The sequence below is a fragment of the Vulpes lagopus genome, chromosome 4 (genome assembly GCF_018345385.1).
Source record: "Vulpes lagopus strain Blue_001 chromosome 4, ASM1834538v1, whole genome shotgun sequence".
Classification (NCBI taxonomy): Eukaryota; Metazoa; Chordata; class Mammalia; order Carnivora; family Canidae; genus Vulpes; species Vulpes lagopus.
In genome coordinates, this window is record NC_054827.1 from 35,531,142 (window position 1) to 35,548,806 (window position 17,665).

General features: G+C 57.5%; 2 protein-coding genes across 16 annotated transcripts in view; both read right to left on the bottom strand.

Moving 5' to 3' along the window:
* NKX6-3 (NK6 homeobox 3) lies at positions 1 to 5,420 on the bottom strand. The gene is made up of 3 exons (XM_041752234.1): positions 4,683 to 5,420; positions 2,672 to 2,841; positions 1 to 1,368 (listed from the first exon to the last, which is right to left on the bottom strand). The coding sequence occupies exons 1-3, from the start codon at positions 5,062 to 5,064 to the stop codon at positions 1,135 to 1,137; spliced, it is 786 nt and encodes a 261-aa protein (XP_041608168.1). The 5' UTR covers positions 5,065 to 5,420; the 3' UTR covers positions 1 to 1,134.
* A 3,537-nt stretch (positions 5,421 to 8,957) lies between these two features.
* ANK1 (ankyrin 1) overlaps positions 8,958 to 17,665 on the bottom strand; it is a 213,350-nt gene continuing 204,642 nt past the window's right edge. For 8 of the 15 annotated variants that reach the window (XM_041752229.1, XM_041752219.1, XM_041752228.1 and 5 more), the window contains 4 exons: positions 17,260 to 17,343; positions 16,162 to 16,302; positions 15,792 to 15,924; positions 8,958 to 10,045 (listed from right to left, as the gene is read on the bottom strand). In XM_041752229.1, the coding sequence (XP_041608163.1) occupies positions 15,826 to 15,924; positions 16,162 to 16,302; positions 17,260 to 17,343 (324 nt within the window). In that variant the 3' untranslated portion in view covers positions 8,958 to 10,045; positions 15,792 to 15,825. The remainder of the gene's footprint in view (positions 10,046 to 15,791; positions 15,925 to 16,161; positions 16,303 to 17,259; positions 17,344 to 17,665) is intronic. The other 7 variants (XM_041752230.1, XM_041752223.1, XM_041752220.1 and 4 more) reach the window with 2 other exon arrangements.

The following is a 17,665-nucleotide window of genomic DNA, read 5'->3' on the forward strand; positions in this document are numbered from 1 at the left end:
GATGTTTCTGGGACTTTTATTTTTATTCTTTATATTTTAAAAGCCAGTAAAGATGGGCAAATGCTCTGTCCCCTTGGGTTGCATTCCTCTGGCCAGCCCCCACCCACCTCCCGAGCCCCGCCCACCTGCCCAACCTGGGAATCACCTGGGCTGAAGGATGCCACCGGGCTACTGCCCTGCACTACACCACCTCCAGCAGCAGGCTGCAGGGCAGTCTAAGGAAGTGCCAGGGGATCCATGCAGGCCCTTGGTGCGGCCGGTCCCTGCAGGGGCCTCTCCCTTCCTGCGTGGGCACCCCAGCTGGGGAAGCAGGGGTTCTAGGCCACTTCCAGCCCTGCCAAGTTCCCCTGTCCCCAAGTGATCTGGTCCTTGTATCAGCACAGAGGGAAGCCCAGGTGAGAGGCTCTGGGGTGCAGCATCAGCTCCTCGGATTCTCTCATGTTTTTTTCTGCCTCTGCCTCCAACCTCCTTCCTTCCCAGCAGAGGGAGGGGGTGTCTTATCTTTTCCTATTCTGGGGGAATCCCAGAGGAGGTCGGAGGAAGGAGGCCAGGAGGAGGTGTCCCTCCAGGGACGTGATCCTTGATTGGGGTGTCAGGAGTGTTTCTCCTTCACCGGGACCCACTCGCCCTCTCTGAGGTGCACTTCCTCCAGTTGGGGGTCTCCAGTGGTACCGTTCCCGTGCCAAGGTCGGAGGGTGGCACCCGGACATGTCATCTTTTCTTCTGCTGTCAGCCAACAGCACCCTGGCCTCCCAACTCCCACAGCAGAAGGCAGCAGACCTCTGCTCCCGCCAGCTGTCTCCTGGGGATGCCCCCCCACCCCCCGCCCCCAGCTACATCACAGTGGCAAGTCCCGGAGCCCACAGCCACTTGCCTGGCCGCAGAGCCCGGTCGTTTTCATCTACCTGCGCCCTGGTGAGTCTGTGGAGCGGGCAGGGCAGGCCTGGGCCCCAGGGGTGCAGGAGGGCCCCAGCGTGCCGGGTCCGGGGGCGCACGGACCCCCTCCGCCGCCTCCGCCCGCTGCCCTCCGCCCTCTCCTCCTCCCCCTCCCTCCTTCTGCCCCCCTCCCCCCGGGCGGGGCGGGGCGGGGCGGGGCTGAGCAGGGGCCCGCGGGGACCGGGACGGGGCGGGGCGTCAGACGCTGTGCGCGCCCAGGCCGAGCACCGAGAAGGCGGCGCGGTGCTTGCGGAGCAGCAGGCGGATCTTCTCGTCGTCCGAGTCGGGGTCGAGCGGCTTGTTGTACTCGTCGTCCTCGGTCTCCGAGGCCGCGCGCTCCCCGCCGCCGCCGCCCGCCGCCCGAGGCGTGGAGGACGACGGCTCCAGGGCGCTCTTCTTGCGCCACTTGGTCCGTCGGTTCTGGAACCACACCTGGGGCGGGGGGGGGGGGGGGGGGCTGAGGGTCGTGCACGCACAGCTCGCGCGGGGACCAGCCCCAGGAGGGTGACCCCACTCGGCGGCAGGGCCCCGTGGTCCTGATTGTCATAGTGTAACAAATAGCTCAGCTGGTAATAGTCACACCGTTTGGGGTAAAACAGAGACAAATGCGTGTAAGTGCAGCAGCCCTTCTGCTGAGCCCTCCTCCCTGCGATGGGTCTTCTCCTTTGCCACCTGGGGCACTGGGACGGAGACGCTGGAATGCGCTGGTGAGGGCATTCAGCAGGTGCTTCATAGGCCTTCACTGAACTTCGTGAATCATTTCTCCCTAATTATAAAAGTAACATTTTCATTGCTTGGCAGAGCTGAAGAAGGCAGACAAGTGCCTAAAGAAACTGAAAGGTCGGAAAGAGGAGAGGGCTCTTGCAGTCAGCAGGCCGGGAGGCTGTGGACGTAGGTGACAGCCCCTGTCCTTCCCTCTTACGCTTTTAAACCCATCGTAGTGTCACAGAGCTGGGCAGCTCCCGGCTTGCCTCAACACCTCAAAGCTTTCTTTTTTGCCCCCCGCCCTGGGCAAAGACTCTTGGGAGAGCTCTAGCGTCAGGGCTCTCTCTGGGAGCCTGGAGGCAGAAGCCCATTTACTGATTTCAGGCTCGGTGGCCAGTGATGTGAGCATGACCCTTGCCTCCGGCTTGGAGGCTCCCTGCCCCAGTTTCCCACCCGGCTTCATTTGGGTGGACCTGGAAGGAGGGGTTTTCTTCGCCTTATTGGCAAACCAAGGCAGGCTTCTCCTGCCAGCTGATGCAACAAGCCTATAAGGCTGGTGGTTCTGAGCCAGCCCAGAGACTGGCTCCTGATCTGGGCCAGAGGCTGCCATGAGCTCTTGATATTTCTGGCCATCACTGTGCAGAGGAGGGGAAAGCATTAGGCTGGTGCCCCGCAGGTCTGGAATTGAGCCCCAGCTCTGCACCTGGTAACAGCCAGGCAACCTTGAGCCACAGGCTCAGCTGAGATGGTTTCTTCAGATGTAAAGTGGGTAAGAATCCCCACCTCCAGGTTGCCGTGAGGCTTAATGAACTCCTACACTCATCGCTCTCCAAATAGAGTATTGACATCTGGTTATGGTGATTATCGCCCTCTCCAGGGCTCACTGGGCAGGCAGCGCCCAGACAGCAGGACGGCCTCGGCCGAGAGCCAGAGTTGCTGGGAGAGCAAAGTGCCTCTCTCCGGCGCAGCGGTATCCCGTCCTGGCAGGCCGCGCCCGCGAAGGCAGAGCCCTTCTCCCACACAGACTCACCTTGACCTGCGACTCCGTCATCCCCAGCGAGTAGGCCAGCCGTGCCCTCTCAGGGCCGGCCAAGTACTTGGTCTGCTCAAAGGTCTTCTCCAGGGCAAAGATCTGGTGTCCCGTGAAGGTGGGCCGGGTGTGCTTTTTCTTGTGGATGCTGTCGCTCAGGGGATCCGGGGCTGGTGAGAGGAAGAAGGTGTGTGGTTAGCAGGATGAGTGGGGGTGCCAGCCCTGTCCTGCCTCTCCCACTGGGCGAGCTCCCTCCTCTGGAGAAGCCACTGAGTTGTGAGGGCATCGTGACACCGCTGATCAAGAGGCAATAGTGACTGTCACCTCTGCCCTGTCTGGACAGTCAGGGACCCCGAGAAGGCACCTGCCTCAGGTGAGAGCTCCTTAGGGGCAGAGGGAGCTTACAACCTGCCCTGGTCTCCTTCTTCTCTGCGTCATGTTCACTACTCAGTTCTGCTGCCTTCCCTCCAGGGGCAACAGGACTTTTTTCTGGATCTTCTTGGTTTTCTCACCAAGGCACACACCCCGTACCTTCCACCAATAGCCAAGGCCTCAGGGGGTCTGGGGATTCCTCCTCTGCCTAATTCCTTGTTCTTGGGATCTCACTTTCCAGGTTTCTGAGAAAACCAGAGCTTTCAGCCTCAAGTTACTAAGCAGTAACTTGTCACCAGGCCTAGAAGTCCTGTGGCCTCAGCCCCCTGGAGAGTCTGCACTCAGAGGTCCAGGCCCTGCTCCTGCACCACTGGGGCTGCCTCTCTGGCTGGAGGGCCGCAGGGCTCGGGAGGCAGAAGGCCCACCTGTCGGGCCTTGGTCAGGGCGGCCCCATAGCTCATGTCCCATCTCCACATGTTAGAGGTAAGGAAACTGAGGCACTAGAAGGGGAAGAGACTTCCCAAGAGACTATCCTCTGTAGTCCTTTCTCCCTGTGTGTTGATTCAGCTACCAACTGAGGTATTTTCCTGTGTGTGGCTATGCACTTGGGATTGAAGAGTAGGGGAGAGAGTGCGGGGTGGGGAGGGGACGATGGATGTTCCAGAGACCGAGGCCTCTAGAGCACCCCTCAAACCAGTTCCAAGAGATGAGGTCTTCGCCCGCATGGAACTTGCCATGTTTTGGGTAGAGTGAGGGGTGTGCTATGGGACAGTGTAGCAGATGGAGGGGCCGATGTGTTTGGGATTTCCTTGGTGGGCCCCAAGCGCCTATGGCAGAGAGGTGCAGGTTCCCTCCACCTCCACCCCTGCCAGGTCCCGGCTGGGCCTCCGTGGCACAAGGATGGCTCCTGCAGCCACTGTTACCTCCCTGCCTCCTGGGTGATCCTCACCTGCCAGTGCAGGTCTCGCCACCACCTCTGGGCCCTGACTGGCTCATGGGGACCCCGTACCAGTTCTCCAAAAACAGGGTTGGGCATGGTAGGGTGGGGAGACACCCCCCACTACTACTGGGCCAAGTCTGACTTGACTTGGCTGCTGCTCCTAGAGGCTGAGCAGTTGTCGCCACTACTGTTGACATAAGCCCTGAGGAGGGCAGGAGAAACCACCCCCCGGATCACAGGCGGGATCCAGATGGGGTCCCTGAATGGTGTCGTGTTGGGGCCCGGGAGGGGGGCTATCCGGGAAGGGGTGCTCTGGCAACCTCTCACCGGGGACAGCGTTTGCCTGCTCTGGATGAAGAAGTGACATGGGCTCTGAGTTTGGGGAGGAAGGTGAGCTGCCAGCCAGATCCTACAGGCCACTTGGGACCCTCCGGACCTGCCACGGGCTTCTGGGTGTGCCACGTGGTCTTCTGCAGACCTGGAGAGCCCCGGGCTTTCTAGGAGGGCGGCTGAGGCAGCAGCTGGTAAGGGAGGGGGCAAGGGGCCGAGACGCCCATCCAAGCAGAGCCGGGGGGTGCCGGGGCCGGGAGGATTCACACCTGTGCCCCCTGAGCCACGGGGCTGGGGACAGGCGGAGGGCGGGTCCGGCCCACCGAGTGAGCGCCCCTCCCAGGCTGCCCTGACGGCGGCGGTACTCACTGTTGCTGCACTGCCGCCCGGCTCGCCAGTCCTGGCCCGTGTCCGCCCAGCAGTTCCGGGTCCGGGGCGGGTACTCGCTGGCGGCCTTGGGGAAGTTCCCCACCTGGGGTCCGTAGTAGACGCCCTGGGAGCCCAGTCCGCCAAAGCCCGCCACGTGGGGGTAGCTGGAGAGGAGGCTGCTGTTCGGGGTGGCCGCAGGCCTGCTCAGGATGTCCGTGATCCCGTGGGGGGTCCCGGCGGCCAGCTGGGGGCCCAGCCCCGGGGGGCTGAGCTTGTAGAAGGAGTTCTGCACGGAGTACTGGCACACGGGGGCCTTCATCTCCGAGAACTGAGCCAGCGGCGTGTTGTTCAGCAGGAACGTCCCCTGCAGGTTGGACTCCATGATCCTCGGGTCGGGGCGAGGCGAGGTGAGAAGCCCGAATCCAGGCCCCTACAGCCGGAGACCCCGAGCTCTGACCCAGGAGCCCATGGCAGGTCCGGAGGGTCCCAGGCGGCCCGAGCCCTGGCCGGGGCCCAGCGCCTGCGTCAGCGGCTCAGAAGTCAGGTGCTCCTGGGGCAGGTGCGCGGCCTCCCCGGCGCCCCTTGGCTCTCTCCCGATCCAGCCCGGGGAAAGGCAGCTCCCCGCGCCTCAGCTCAGACCCCTCCTCTGCCTCTGGATCTGGGGACCCTTCATGAGAAGTTTTAAGTTCGGAGAAGCAACATTTCCCTGATAAAGATATGGCCCATTAGAATACAGACCCGAGACTGGCTGAGCTGCGAGAGGCGCGGCGCCATTGGTCGAAACCCACACAGGCCTCACATTGGCTTTTCCAAGACAAATTGCACTTTGAAAGATTGACTGTAAAATCAGCCAGGGTGTGTGTGTGTGTGTGTGTGTGTGTGTGTGTGTGTGTGTGTATGAGAGAGAGAGAGAGAGAGAGAGAGAGAACAGAGAATGAGCTCTGGAAGCTGTTCGTTCTCAGAGGGTCTACCTCTCCCGGTTCCCAAGTCCAGCATCTACGAAGAGGAGGGTACCTGGGGCCCCCAGAAGCTCCCGAGGCAGCTAGAAGTTACAGTGCCTGCACCTGCTCCCTGAGGGGGAGGAGGCCAGGCTCAGGGGTCGCTGTCCTGGGGTGCCCAGGCCTCCTTCTGAGCAGATGTCCAAGCCAGAGTGTGGAATCTGAGTGTGGGTGCAGCTCCTCCTTCCTCCAAGCTGGGATGGGTAAGTGGGGAGGCTGGGCTTTGGCTGGGGTACTGGGGGGTGGGGATGTGCATCTCATGAGCGGCCTCAGAGCCTGGGAGTGGGAGCCTGCCAGGCTGACCGGGGCCGGAGGTGGGATTGGAGCAGCTCTGCACGTGCTGGGCGTGTGCTCTTCCCCCCTCTGCCTTGGAGGAGCCTTTCCTGATTCCCTCCGTTCTCCCATCTTCCTCCTCCGAGGAGTCGTCTGTGCCTCTGCTGGAGTCATTGCCATGTTCTGTCTGGCTTGGCACCTGGGATGGAAAGCTCTGATGGCTGAGATGGCTGTTGATTCAGTGATGGGTCCTCCTGGCAGGCACTTGGTTGGTGCTCAGTCGTTACTTGATGGATGGGACTAAACTGAGTTGCAGAGCACCCATATGCCTTTTTTTTCTAATGAATTTTTATAACCTACAAGGCTCTACTGGGGGCTGTCTTCCATTTTACAAAGAGAAACCACGGTGAATACCCGGTTATTTCCATATGGGTGGCATCTTTTCTTGCAGTTATTGTTGTTTTTCTTTTTGTTTTTAAAGTGGAAAGCAGCATGCCACTGAACATGTAAAATGACAGGAAAATAGTGACTGTCAGGCAGAGAGACTTCTGTCCCCCTCTGCTGGGCAGTTCTGAAGCCTTTCCTGATCAGGCTGTGGGTTCCTTGGCTATCTCAACACTCCGTGCTCCCACTTCGGCAGGTGGAGGAAAGAGGTGCTCTTTGCTGGCCTTCTCCAGGGCTTCCAGCTGCAAGTCTGGACCCAGGACCCGAGGAGAGCTCCCCTCTCACCCAGAGCCCGCCTCTCCCCACGCTGCTGTTACCTGTTCCTTGTGGAACTGGCTGCTCCCAGCCATGTTCTCTGAGGTGTGCATGATGCAGCTTAATACGAGAAAGACCTCACACAGGCTGTGGAGATTATTTCCCTAGGAATTTAGGCTAGAAACAAGAAAAAAAGGACTTTACCGGAGTTGGCTGTGCTACCAGGCTGCCCATCACAACCATTTGGGACACTTCATTCCGATTCTCATGTTGTTGCTGCCTGAGCCCACCCAGGCGACTGTGATCCTGAAACTGTTTTTCAAACCTCCCTGGGTGAGACGGCTGCACTGCCTGGACCGGTGCCTTGTCTTGGGGGTCTTTTCTGACATTGAGGGAGAAGCTACAGACTGTGTGAGGGCTGGCAGTGCTCCTCAGCCCCCGTGACTGTGACTTTGTCACCCCCTGATGGGAATTTATGAGGAAGAAAGCTGCAGCAAATAATGTGATTCTAATAAATGTCAGGCTTGACAAAGGCGTTCATGTTTGGGAATCCCAGGATGACAAACTATAGAGACTTTAGCAGTTGTTTAATCCATTCCCCCATCTGACAGATGGGAAAACTGTGGCCAGCTTGGTGACCAGCCTCATGAAGTGTTCAGAACTAGTGAGGAACAGGGCAATTTTCTCAAAAGTTCTTGAATTTTGAATGGCATTGGGTGCAGGGGCCAGATACCTTCATAGGGGGGCACTGGGCCATCTCCCTTAGCGTGTACTGTGGGTTCAGCCATGCACATGCCCCCCGCCCCCAGTGTGTGCAGTGTCCCCCTCCCCCCACCATGGCCCTGCCCCCATCTCATGGTAACCCTTCGGAGACAAATCTGTTCTATCCACTCCAGGGGTTTGGTGGGATTTGGTGGAAGGATAAGGGGCTGTGTAGGTTTCCTGGAAGTAGGCACCTGACTGATCTCACCCCCAGACTCCATCAGGGCCCAGCGCCCGCTTCACTCCTGCCCCAGCCCCTCAGATGCCCCCAGGCCCAGCCAGGAAGGAGAGATGGAGTCCCCTGCCATGAGTCAATTTCTTTATTAATTTTGACATTTGTTCAGCTGGTGTAGGGAGAATGGTCTATACATCAGAGTGGGGCAGTGGGCAGGGGTGGGGGGTTCTCTCCCGATAACAGAGCATTTGGGAGAGAGTCAAGAAAAGAGTCATTTTCATAACAATTAAAAAAATCAAGGTTATTCCAAAACTTCTAAAAAGCATCTAAGGTGCAGACTGCAGCATTCTCTAGGCATCGTGTGGAGACCCCAAAGTCCTCCCCCAAGAGCTCCTACGAGCAGCGGAGCGCGCAGCCAAGCCGCCGGGGGCCTGGGGCCGAGGGCCAAGCAGCCATGCCAGGCGCAGCGGAGCGAGCCAAGCGGGGCCGTGCGGGGCGCGGGGCGGCCGCCGCGCTCCCCTCCCCCGTCCCCGTCCCCGTCCCCGTCCCGTCGCGTCCCCGGTCCCGGCCGAGCCCTGCGGGGGCGGGGGGCGCAGCTCGGAAGCCCCTCCCGGGCCGCTCGTCCCGGACTCAGCGCGCAGCCGCGGCGCGGGGTCCCGAGGCCTCCGCCGCCGACCTGTGCGCTGGAGACGGGCACCAGGGCCGCGGGGCTGGGGGTGGGGGTGGGGGTGGGGGTGGGGGCGTCTGTGCTACTGGAAGGATCGACGTGTGTGCGGACAGCCCGAGGAGCGGGACGGGGGCGGACGTCCGCACACGGCCCCCGGGAGCGGGAGCGGGAGCGGGAGCGGGAAGAGCCGGCCAGGTCCCTCCTGGCCCTGGAGGGCGCCCCCGGGCGGCCGGGCCGGGCGCGGCGCATTGTGCTGATTCGGGCCTCTCTGCCGGAGGCTCCAGTGGGACGTTAAGGCTCTTCCCTGGTGGCACCGAGGCGAGGAACAGCCCGCCGCCTGCTCCGTCCTGCTCCGGGGGCCTGGCCCAGCGGGCTCCCCCCTCGCCCGGCCGCTCCGTCCTCCCCCTGGCCGGGCCGGGGTCGCCCCCTCTTCGGGCTGGGGCGGGGGCTTGGTCAGAGCAGGACACTGAGGCTGCGCAGCCTCGGCCCCCAGCCTGTGCGCTGCCTGGACTTAGAGCACCGAGTCGGCTCTGGGAGACCTGGGGGCCTGACTTCTAAGAACGGGCAGGTACATTCACTAGCCCTACTCCCTGCCTTCCTCTTTCACTGAAAGACAGGCTGTAGCTCCTTCTCCCGCAGCCCGGAGAAGTCCTCAGGAGCTGAGCTGTTAGTGCTTTGTACATACTGCTAAAGTGTTTCTATTGGTTTGCATAGTATTTATTGTTTTTCATATACACAAGGCTGATTACTGTACAGTTTACACTTTGAACACAGACTATGATATAAGTGCTTGAAGATATAGGAAACCTCTTGTCTATTGAACATGCTGGTGCAATCCTGGGACAGCCACCCGGCCCCCCCAGCTGAGCCAGAATACCCCTTCAGATGGGGCACTGGCGCCCTCTGAGCCCTACAGCTGAGCCTGGGGGGTCCTCGCCTCAGATTCTTATGTCCCTAACACAAGGAACCCCGAATGCACTCTAAAGGTAATGATTTTCCATTGGAAGATGATTAATACTGAAACTGGCAGAGAGAGAGAGAGAGAGAGAGAGAGACAACATAAAAAAATTCCAGTTTATCCACAGGAGATTCTATACAGCTTGGGATGTCACAGTAAAATCTGTGTGTACACTGAGGAGAGGGGAGAGGTGCTTCTGTGTATGTGTGCCTGTGCGTGTGTCCTGAATGTCATGTAGAAGGTTCTGGGAGGAGCAGCCCCCTGGGGAGTGGGCAGGGAGGTCACAAATGGAATGGAGGTGTGTGTCCACTGCCGGGAAGGCTGGCAGATGAGGACATAGGACTAAGGTGCCAAACTGATTTTGTGCCTAGTTTTCTTTTTTTTTTTTTTTTCTCTCCAGGAAGCCCACATGGATTTCCTACAAATGAGGTTGAAAAAAAAAAAAAAGTACCCTGTAACAAGTCAAAATTAAAATGATTTTTAAAAATAGATCATTCCCCAAGCACAAAAGAGCCCTTGTTGACTTTTGCGTTCACGCACTCTCTTGCGCTTGTTTTCTATCCCTCTCTCTCTCCCCACCCCCCTTCTTGAGGCGTTTGTCCTGATTCCCAACAGAGATCCGTCGTCGCTAGAGGCAGGATTGAGGACTGTAGGTCATGCGTCTACAGTCAGTCGTTCATGCGAATAGGAGACTACAGGAAGTCCCTTACAGAGATCATGCCATTGGCCTAGAGGACAGGTGTGCCACTTCCGCAGCCCTCCGCTCCAGCTCTCCTCCGGTGTGCATGGCAGAGTGTGTGGAGTTCAGGGTTTGGGTGTCGAGGTGTGATCCTGAGGGGCACAAAGACAAGGAATTACTTAGAATCAGAAGGTGTGGCTCGCAGCCTAAAACCCAAAGGCTGAGTTTTGTGCTGGCCGCTCAGGCAGGGTCTGATTCAGGAAAAGCAGCTTCCCCAAGCAAGGCAACGAGGCGAAAGGCGTTGAGCTTAGAGCCCCTGACCTTCCTGAACTTCTAGCCATTCTCCTCCCACTCCCCAGCCCAGAGGCTGCCTCTTGGGGGTGGGAGGTGGCCCAACCCTGCACTGGTCCCCTGCCAGGTGGACGAGCTCCCCAGAAAACCCTCCCATGCCTGCAGTCACCTGGGGAGAGATCCCCATGAGTAGATCCTCGAACCCAGGGCTTGTGCTAAAGAAGGTAGTGGTGCCCTCCACTTTTTCAGTTCGGCCAACAAACATTGATGTCTGTAAGTGCCAGCCTTGGGGACCCGGAGATGGAGCAGACATGATCACAGGCAGCCTCAGGAGCTCATGGCCCTCCTTGGCTCTGGTCTACAAGTCTTACTGTCAACTGCCTCTGGCTCCTCTCCCCATCCCCCGTGGATGGACAGCCTCTGCTGTGGCATTTTTTTTTTTTAAAGAGATCTCTGAAAAAAACAAGTGCATTCTTCCCAGGATATCATGTATATCAGGCTGGAGAACATGAGCTTTGCCTGCAGAGTGAGGAGTCCACATTCTGTAGTCTGGGGTTCACAGGGGACACCACGCCTGCCACCTGATGGCGCCTCCTCGTCCACCCTGGGTGAGAACTCCATGTTTCTGAGACCAGCCACTCTGGGATTCTGTCTGCAGGACTTTGGGATGGATGGGCAAAGGGAGCACATTTAAATAAAGAGGAGTCTTAAATAAAGACAGTCTCCTGGGTGGGGTAGGAAGTGACCCAGAAAGGCAGAGATGTATTCTGCCGCAGAGCTGTCCCCAGACAGGGAGCTGTCCCCGCCGTAAGGGTGACAGAGATGGGGCTGGAGGGGTCGAGGTGAACTCAACTCTGAGTGGGTCTCCAGGGATGGGAGGGTCGTGCTAGGTTCCTTGCCAGAGGCTGCCACAAAATGAAACATCAGGCCTTCTGCTGCTGTGGCGCGAAGAGCCATCACCCTGGAGGGCAGGACTCTTCCAGCACTGCCTGGGCTTCTCTGCCGGCCAAGCTGGTCTCCTCCAAGCCTTCCCAACCCACAGTGCCCACCAGCTGCCCACCTTGTTCATGGCCCTCCCCTCACAGAGGCCATCTAGTCTCTGCTGAAGCTCTGCTCACCACCTCAAGACCTCTCCTCCAGGAAGCCTCCCTGATAACTCTGGCTGCTTGTCATTTCTCTCCTTGCGGCTCGGGGAAGCTCCCACTCCCTCTACTCCCTTTTATTCAGAGCCATCGTAGAGCGCGGTGGGTAAGAGCAGGAACCCTGAAGCCAGCTAGGTTGCCTGAGTCCATACTCTGTCTCTGCCAATTTCCCTGGTCATGTCACTTACACTCCCTGTGACTCAGTTTCTGCTGCCGTAAAATGAGGGCAGTAATGGGATGTACCTCATTAGATCGCAGTGATGTTTCAAAGAGCTACAAAGAGCTTGGGCTGGTGTCTGTGGGCGTGAACCCTGACTGGCCTCTCTCTCAGGGCTCACACCTGCACTGTCTCCCCAGCTGGAGCAGAAACACCCTGAGGGCAAGGGCCTGGCCTTACCCTTCCCAGTGGTCCATCCCCACAATGCCCATCCCAGCACTAAGCACGCCTCAAACAAGAGACCTCCCAAAATCTTGAGCCCGGGGAAAACAGCCCACCATCTTCCACTTTTCTGCCCAGACACAGCGCAGAGGAGAGATATCAAGGCTTAGCAATTATTGTACGGTAACCACTTTGGTTACACGTCTAGGGGGAGGCCCCAACAGTGGCAGGGGTAGGACTGGAAGGCAAGTCTCCTGGCTGTGACCTGGACCCTTCCACTGCCCTGCAGCTCTTGTCCTGGGTGTCCTGGGAGAAAGGGCTCACACTGTAACGAGTGGGGAGACCAGCCCCTGCCCACTCTAGTGGCCGTGCTGCTCAGGGCCTGGTCCCATCCCATCTCTCTGAGTGGTCCCTCCTATTCCTGCCCTACCCTGCGCTTGTGGCCCTCTCCCCTGGCCCTCGGCCCAGACTCGTGCCCCTGTGATGGTCTGGGAAGGAGGGTGGCCTGTAACTTAAAACAGCAACATAAAACATCACCCCTTGCCTCGCTGCCCCTTCCCAACGAGATTACCAATTGCTTAACTTTGAAACTCACTAAAACATCCCATTGTCGGAGCTCACAAAGAGTCTCTTAAAAAGGAAAACAAGAAAAAAGCAGCAGCCTTGTGGGGCCACAGCTTCCTGAACGTCCCAGAAGCCGGCCCACGGACACACAGAGGAATGCCAAGACCCAGTACCTGCCCGGGATCGCAGGGAGCCCGCCGATGCCGCACCCCACCGGCGCGCTGGCATAGCTCATGCCTGAAGTCTCCGACCTACATCCTTGGGGCACCAAGCAAAACCCAGCAGCTGCTACTGTCTCCAGTGGTCAGGCCTTGACTAAACAGCAATTGTGTGGCTCCTTCAACACCACCAGGAAGCACCATTCCCCGATTTGCCAGGCCTTGGATACAGTCCTTCCCAAGGTGGGGGTAACTGGGGGCAATCAGATGGGTGAGGGGGTCTAGTCATTCCTCCCCTGGGACGGGGGCATCCTGTCTTCTCTGAACAAACTTCTGACCATCATTCCTTTTGGCCCACTTTTTAAATATCAAGTCTACAACATCAGCTCTAGGAGGATTGGAAGGAAAATCAAAATTGGTCCGGAGAACTCACTCTTCAAAACACATAAAAATCACTCGAGGAGCTTGCTGTGGAATCCTGAGTTCCAGAATTTTGATTCAGTAGGTCAGGGGCAAGGAGCAGGAATCTGCATTTGAACCTGACCCTGGGGGGCTGGTGACACAGGAGGTGGGTGGGTGACACTTTGAGAAACAGTGGGTGAGAACTTAACAAGTTCTCCAGCCTTTCTCAAATGTACCTCCTGCATCATCATAACCAGCCCTCAAGGGAGAAGAGGCCTCCCTGCGATTTCGTGGTTTAGGAACCGGAGGCGCAGTGAGGTCGGTGACCAGCCCCGGGTCACACTATGGTCTCCTCTGCACTGAACACAGCTGTCCCGCCTCCTCACCACCGTTTGTCCGTTACCATGACTATTTCTAAACCTCTCTACTGAAGTGGAAGGGACTATCTGTGCTCTCCCTTGAGGGGACAGAAGCTCAGGGCAGTGCAATGACTAGTGCAAGACAACACAACCTTGGAAATAGGAGGAGCCAGGCCTCGGCTCTAGACTCCCAAGCCCCAGCTTTGGGTCTCTCTGAAACACAGTAAATTCTCACCATGCGCAGGGGTCATGTTCGATAACATTGCCAGGGAAGCTGAATTAGCCAACACTGAACCATTGTTCTCAAGGAAAAGGCCCAGTTAGGGTCTTGTGAGCCTCTGTTTACTACATGTTTGTCAGACAATGAATGAATGTTTATGTGTGTTTCCCTATAAAGACACCTTATTAAATTCATTGTTGAGTCCTTGACCCCCCCCAACTCATGCTGGTAAATCTTATCTAACACACATATTTGTCCCCATGGGGCACCCCACAGCCTTCTTGCCCTGAGGAACACCAGACAGCACCATGGCATGAGAAGCCATTTTAAACAGCAAAACCAGCAAAGAGCACAAAAATGCAAAAAAAAAAAAAAGGCACCAAACAGACTATAAAAAGGGCATTTGCTGATGGCCTGCGAGCTCAAGCCAGGGGGCAGACTGCCACCTTGTTTGCCCTCAGCTGGGAGCCGGCTCAGGGGCGACTCAAATTTCTCACCATGGTGTGTATGCCTGTGAATGAGCATGAAAGCACCGTGAGTGTGGATTTCGGGGTTAAAGTACATTCTAGCCGGTAGGCAAATTGGCAAGCTGGGACCCGTGAATACTGACGTGAATACTGAAGGTTGACTGTATGCGCTTGCAGGTGGGTGGTAGGAAGTCCTGAGGACATGAGAGCCATCAGGCCTTCACTGTGTACGCTGGGTGCATGTCTGGTTGGGAGGGTGGAGCACTGCAGGCTGCCCACCAGGCCCTGTAGGACGTGGGCTGGAGCCTGCTTCCACACTGGCTCCCTCATCACTGTCCCCATTGCACGGTGCCCTGCCTCTTCCTGGAAGGGGCCCTAGCACTGTGCCGAAGCCCAGCCATCAGTATTCCCCACGCCTGTGCTCAGTGCTCTAGAACCATGTCTCCTTTGGGGGTTTCAGCCACCTTGCGGATCATCTATAGAAAATTAAAAAAAAACAAACAAACTGGGCTCCTCCATCCCTGCCTCCCAGCCTGGCTCCTGGCTGACTCCCTCCTGTTCAGGAACATTAGTAGAAGGAACCCGAGCCAACAGAGGTAGAAATTGCTGCTGCTGCCATAAGAAAAATGAGGCAGAAGAGTGCAGTTTTCCTTCCACTCCCTGCTTCTCCAAATTACTGGCACCTTTGGATTCTGTCCAGGATGCATCCCAGCTGATCTCCTAAACCAGCAGCCCGATGGGACCCCTGGCAGTGCTGGGGTTAACATGGTGACCTCCTTAAGCTGCTGAAGAGTCAGGTCTAATTTTATCCTATAACTGGATCCGCAGTCCTTTTTTTGCCCAAGTGCGGAGGTATGTTGGGAAGCCCAGAGCCAGCACTTCTGGTGGCTTGGGAGGCAGGGGCCCTGCTTTTTGCTGAATGCAGAAAGCCAGAGCCACTTTCCTCCTGGCCTGGAGCCAGGCCTGGGGCGGGGGCGGGGCAGAGGGGGGGTGGATGGGCAAGAACCTGGTGAGTGCTGTGCTGGGGCCGCCAGGCTTCCTTGCTTCCTGCTGACTCCCACCCCGATGCATCCTGTACTGAGCTGCCCCGAGCTGGGCGCAGTGAATGGCCTCGGGGCAGCTCAGTACAGGATCCCTCAGGGAGGATGAGGTCAGAGCTGGCCGCTGCAGCCCCCAGCACTGCGGGGGACCTGCTGGAGAGCCTCGGCTGCTGCATCTTCATGGCCCTCCTCATCGCAATCACTGCACATCCCTGCTTCTCGGCCACGCAGCCCCCACGGCCGGCACCAGGCCCTGACAACCCTCCTAACTTGCTGGGAGAATGCCATCCACCCCGTGGGCCTGTTCACTTCACCCTTTCCTAGAAAGCAACAGGGCCATGTGTTTCCAGAAACACAAAGGAGAATTGGTGCCTTGGGGTCATCAGGCTTCTCGAAGGGTTCTAGGTTCAAGAGACAACACTGTTCCAAGTCTGTCACTGTTGGAGCTCTCTGGGGAGTTGCGTTGAAATGGCTCAGCCTAGACGGACTCTACAGTGCTCTACCAGGCCCCTCCCTGCTCCTCCAACCCCATTGCTTGGCTTTCAGGACAGTATCACCACTGAGATTTATTGACTGCTTTCACTCATCAAAGCATTTTCTCAAATTTGTATTTTTGCACTCCTGGAGAAGTCAAGCAGCAGAAATTGTTGACTGTTTCCTTGAAGAGGAGTAAATCAACACTCAGAGATATAGTTAGTAGGTTGGGAAACCAGAATCTGTGCCTCGAGGCCACAGCACCACAGGGCCTCCTGCATCATGCTGGGGGTGGTAGAGCCCACTGAAGGAGGGGAGACCTGAGGACGTGCGCAGCCATTCCCAGCACCAGCCACTCCACGAGGACCAGGCCATGCAGAGAGGATGCAGAAAGACAGTTACCTCCAGAGAGGCCATTTGAGGGGAGGGCTAGAGATCACTGCTTCCCCCTTTTCAGGCTGGCCCGCTTCACTATTTGAGCCCCCTTCCTGCTCTCTATGAGATCCGGCTGCAGGCTACTCCCTCTCAGCTCCACCTAGAGACAGCAGCAGAGACAGAACGCAGGACAGATGACACAGAGAGAGAGAGACAAGAAATAGGCGTGAAAGGAATGGCACTGTACGGGGCCGGGCCGTGAAAACCCTACAATGGGGAGGCCAGAGGGAGGGAGCACGGTGTAGATGCCCAGGGCAGGCACACAGGTAAGCAGCCGGCTGAGGGGCCGGGCGCCCTGACACACAGAGCCTCCCAGAGGCTGCAGCCACAGCAGTACCTGGGCGAGTTTCATAAAGGAATCAGTATCAGCATCCACCTCACTGGGGTCCTCCAGGGGCCCCTCAGCAATCACCTCTTCGTGCTCCTGGGTGTCATCGGCACCGGACGAGTCTATCTGCCGAACAACTTTGCGAATGATCTGGAAAAGAGGAAGAAGGGACGAAAGGCCCATGAAGCCATTGAGACAGCAGTTGAAGACCAGGTCCGTGGCAATGAGATCGGGGGAGGCAGCCTTTGTCTAGGGCTCCCTTCCTCCAGTGGCCAAGAACAGGGACTGCTCTCCCGCTCCCACCCCATGATGTGGAAAACTAGCTCTGGGCAGCCTAGAATTTGCAGACGGGTCTTAGCACATTTCACCAAGGATCAAGGTTTTTGCCTCTGCATACTGTTGGAAGGTCTCCTGAGGGCAGAGGAGCTCCTTTTCAGCTATAGGGATTCCAGACAATCAGGTTCCCTTATTCACTCACCCAAATATTCTAACACTGTCTACTCTGTGCCTGTCACATACTCGGACTGGGAGGTAAAGACACAGACACTCCTGCCTATGTGCAGCACACTTTGCAAGAGGAAAGATGGGCATCTTGCTTCAATTTAGTGGGAGCAGCACCACAGTGGGAGCACATACATGGTCTCCCTAGGCTCCTTCTTCTCCCTCTGCCCAGACCTAGCACGGTGCCCAATACTTGGCAGGCAAAGTCAGGTCGAGTGAATTAAAATAAAATTCTGCTGCAACTCAATACATTTCCACAGCCTTTTTGTATGCAGAGGCCCGTGGTAGCTCAGGGACTACCAGCCAGCTGTTTCAGAGCTGTTTCTGGCGCTAGCCACCACTGGACTAGATTTCGGTTGTTCCATGGAGCCTGGTCCTTCTGGAACAGAACAGCAGGAGCTGAATTCAGGTGCAGTCAGGTAGAGTGGCTACGAGGACTGTCATGCTGGACCCAGATGCCCAGAACTCCCCACACCTGAACCATCCCTTCTGAGCTCTGCTGACTCTCTATGAGGGCGTCCATGAGAAGCAAGAAGGTAAGCCCAGCACCGGTTGGCTTCTGGCCCTGCTGCCCCTTCCCAGCTTAGGGGGACTCTGTGCACCCACCTTCTTGGTGACGATGTTGCCCTGCTCATCTGTGAATTGTTCCTCTGTCACCTGCTCCTCTGGAATATTCTGAAACTCATTCCCCTAGAATTGCAGCAAAGGAGAAAACTCAAGATTAGTAAGTGGGTGGTCTGGGCATAAGGTGGAGGCTGAGGAACTGAAAGAGCACAGCCAACCACTGCTGTCGGACAAATCCCCGGCACGGCAAGAAACTCCAACACAGCTAGTAGCAGCAGCCAAAGGGCTCTGGGGGTGAGAGGCACCCCTGGGGGTGGTGGGGCCTGAGCCCCAAGCTTGCGAGAGCCCTGCATGCCTGATCCCTCAACAGCACCAGGGAGCAGAGGCAGTTACGCAAGTTTTACAAAGGGAGGCTCTGAGAGAGGAAGCAAAGCACCTGATTTATCTT

Excerpts from the sequence above, each read along its gene's own strand:
- NKX6-3 (XM_041752234.1), bottom strand. The coding sequence starts at position 5,064 with ATGGAGTCCAACCTGCAGGGGACGTTCCTGCTGAACAACACGCCGCTG. Across the intron at positions 2,842-4,682 it reads CGGGCGGCAGTGCAGCAACA|CCCCGGATCCCCTGAGCGAC; the intron begins GTGAGTACCGCC and ends TCCTCTCACCAG. Across the intron at positions 1,369-2,671 it reads TGACGGAGTCGCAGGTCAAG|GTGTGGTTCCAGAACCGACG; the intron begins GTGAGTCTGTGT and ends CCCCCGCCCCAG.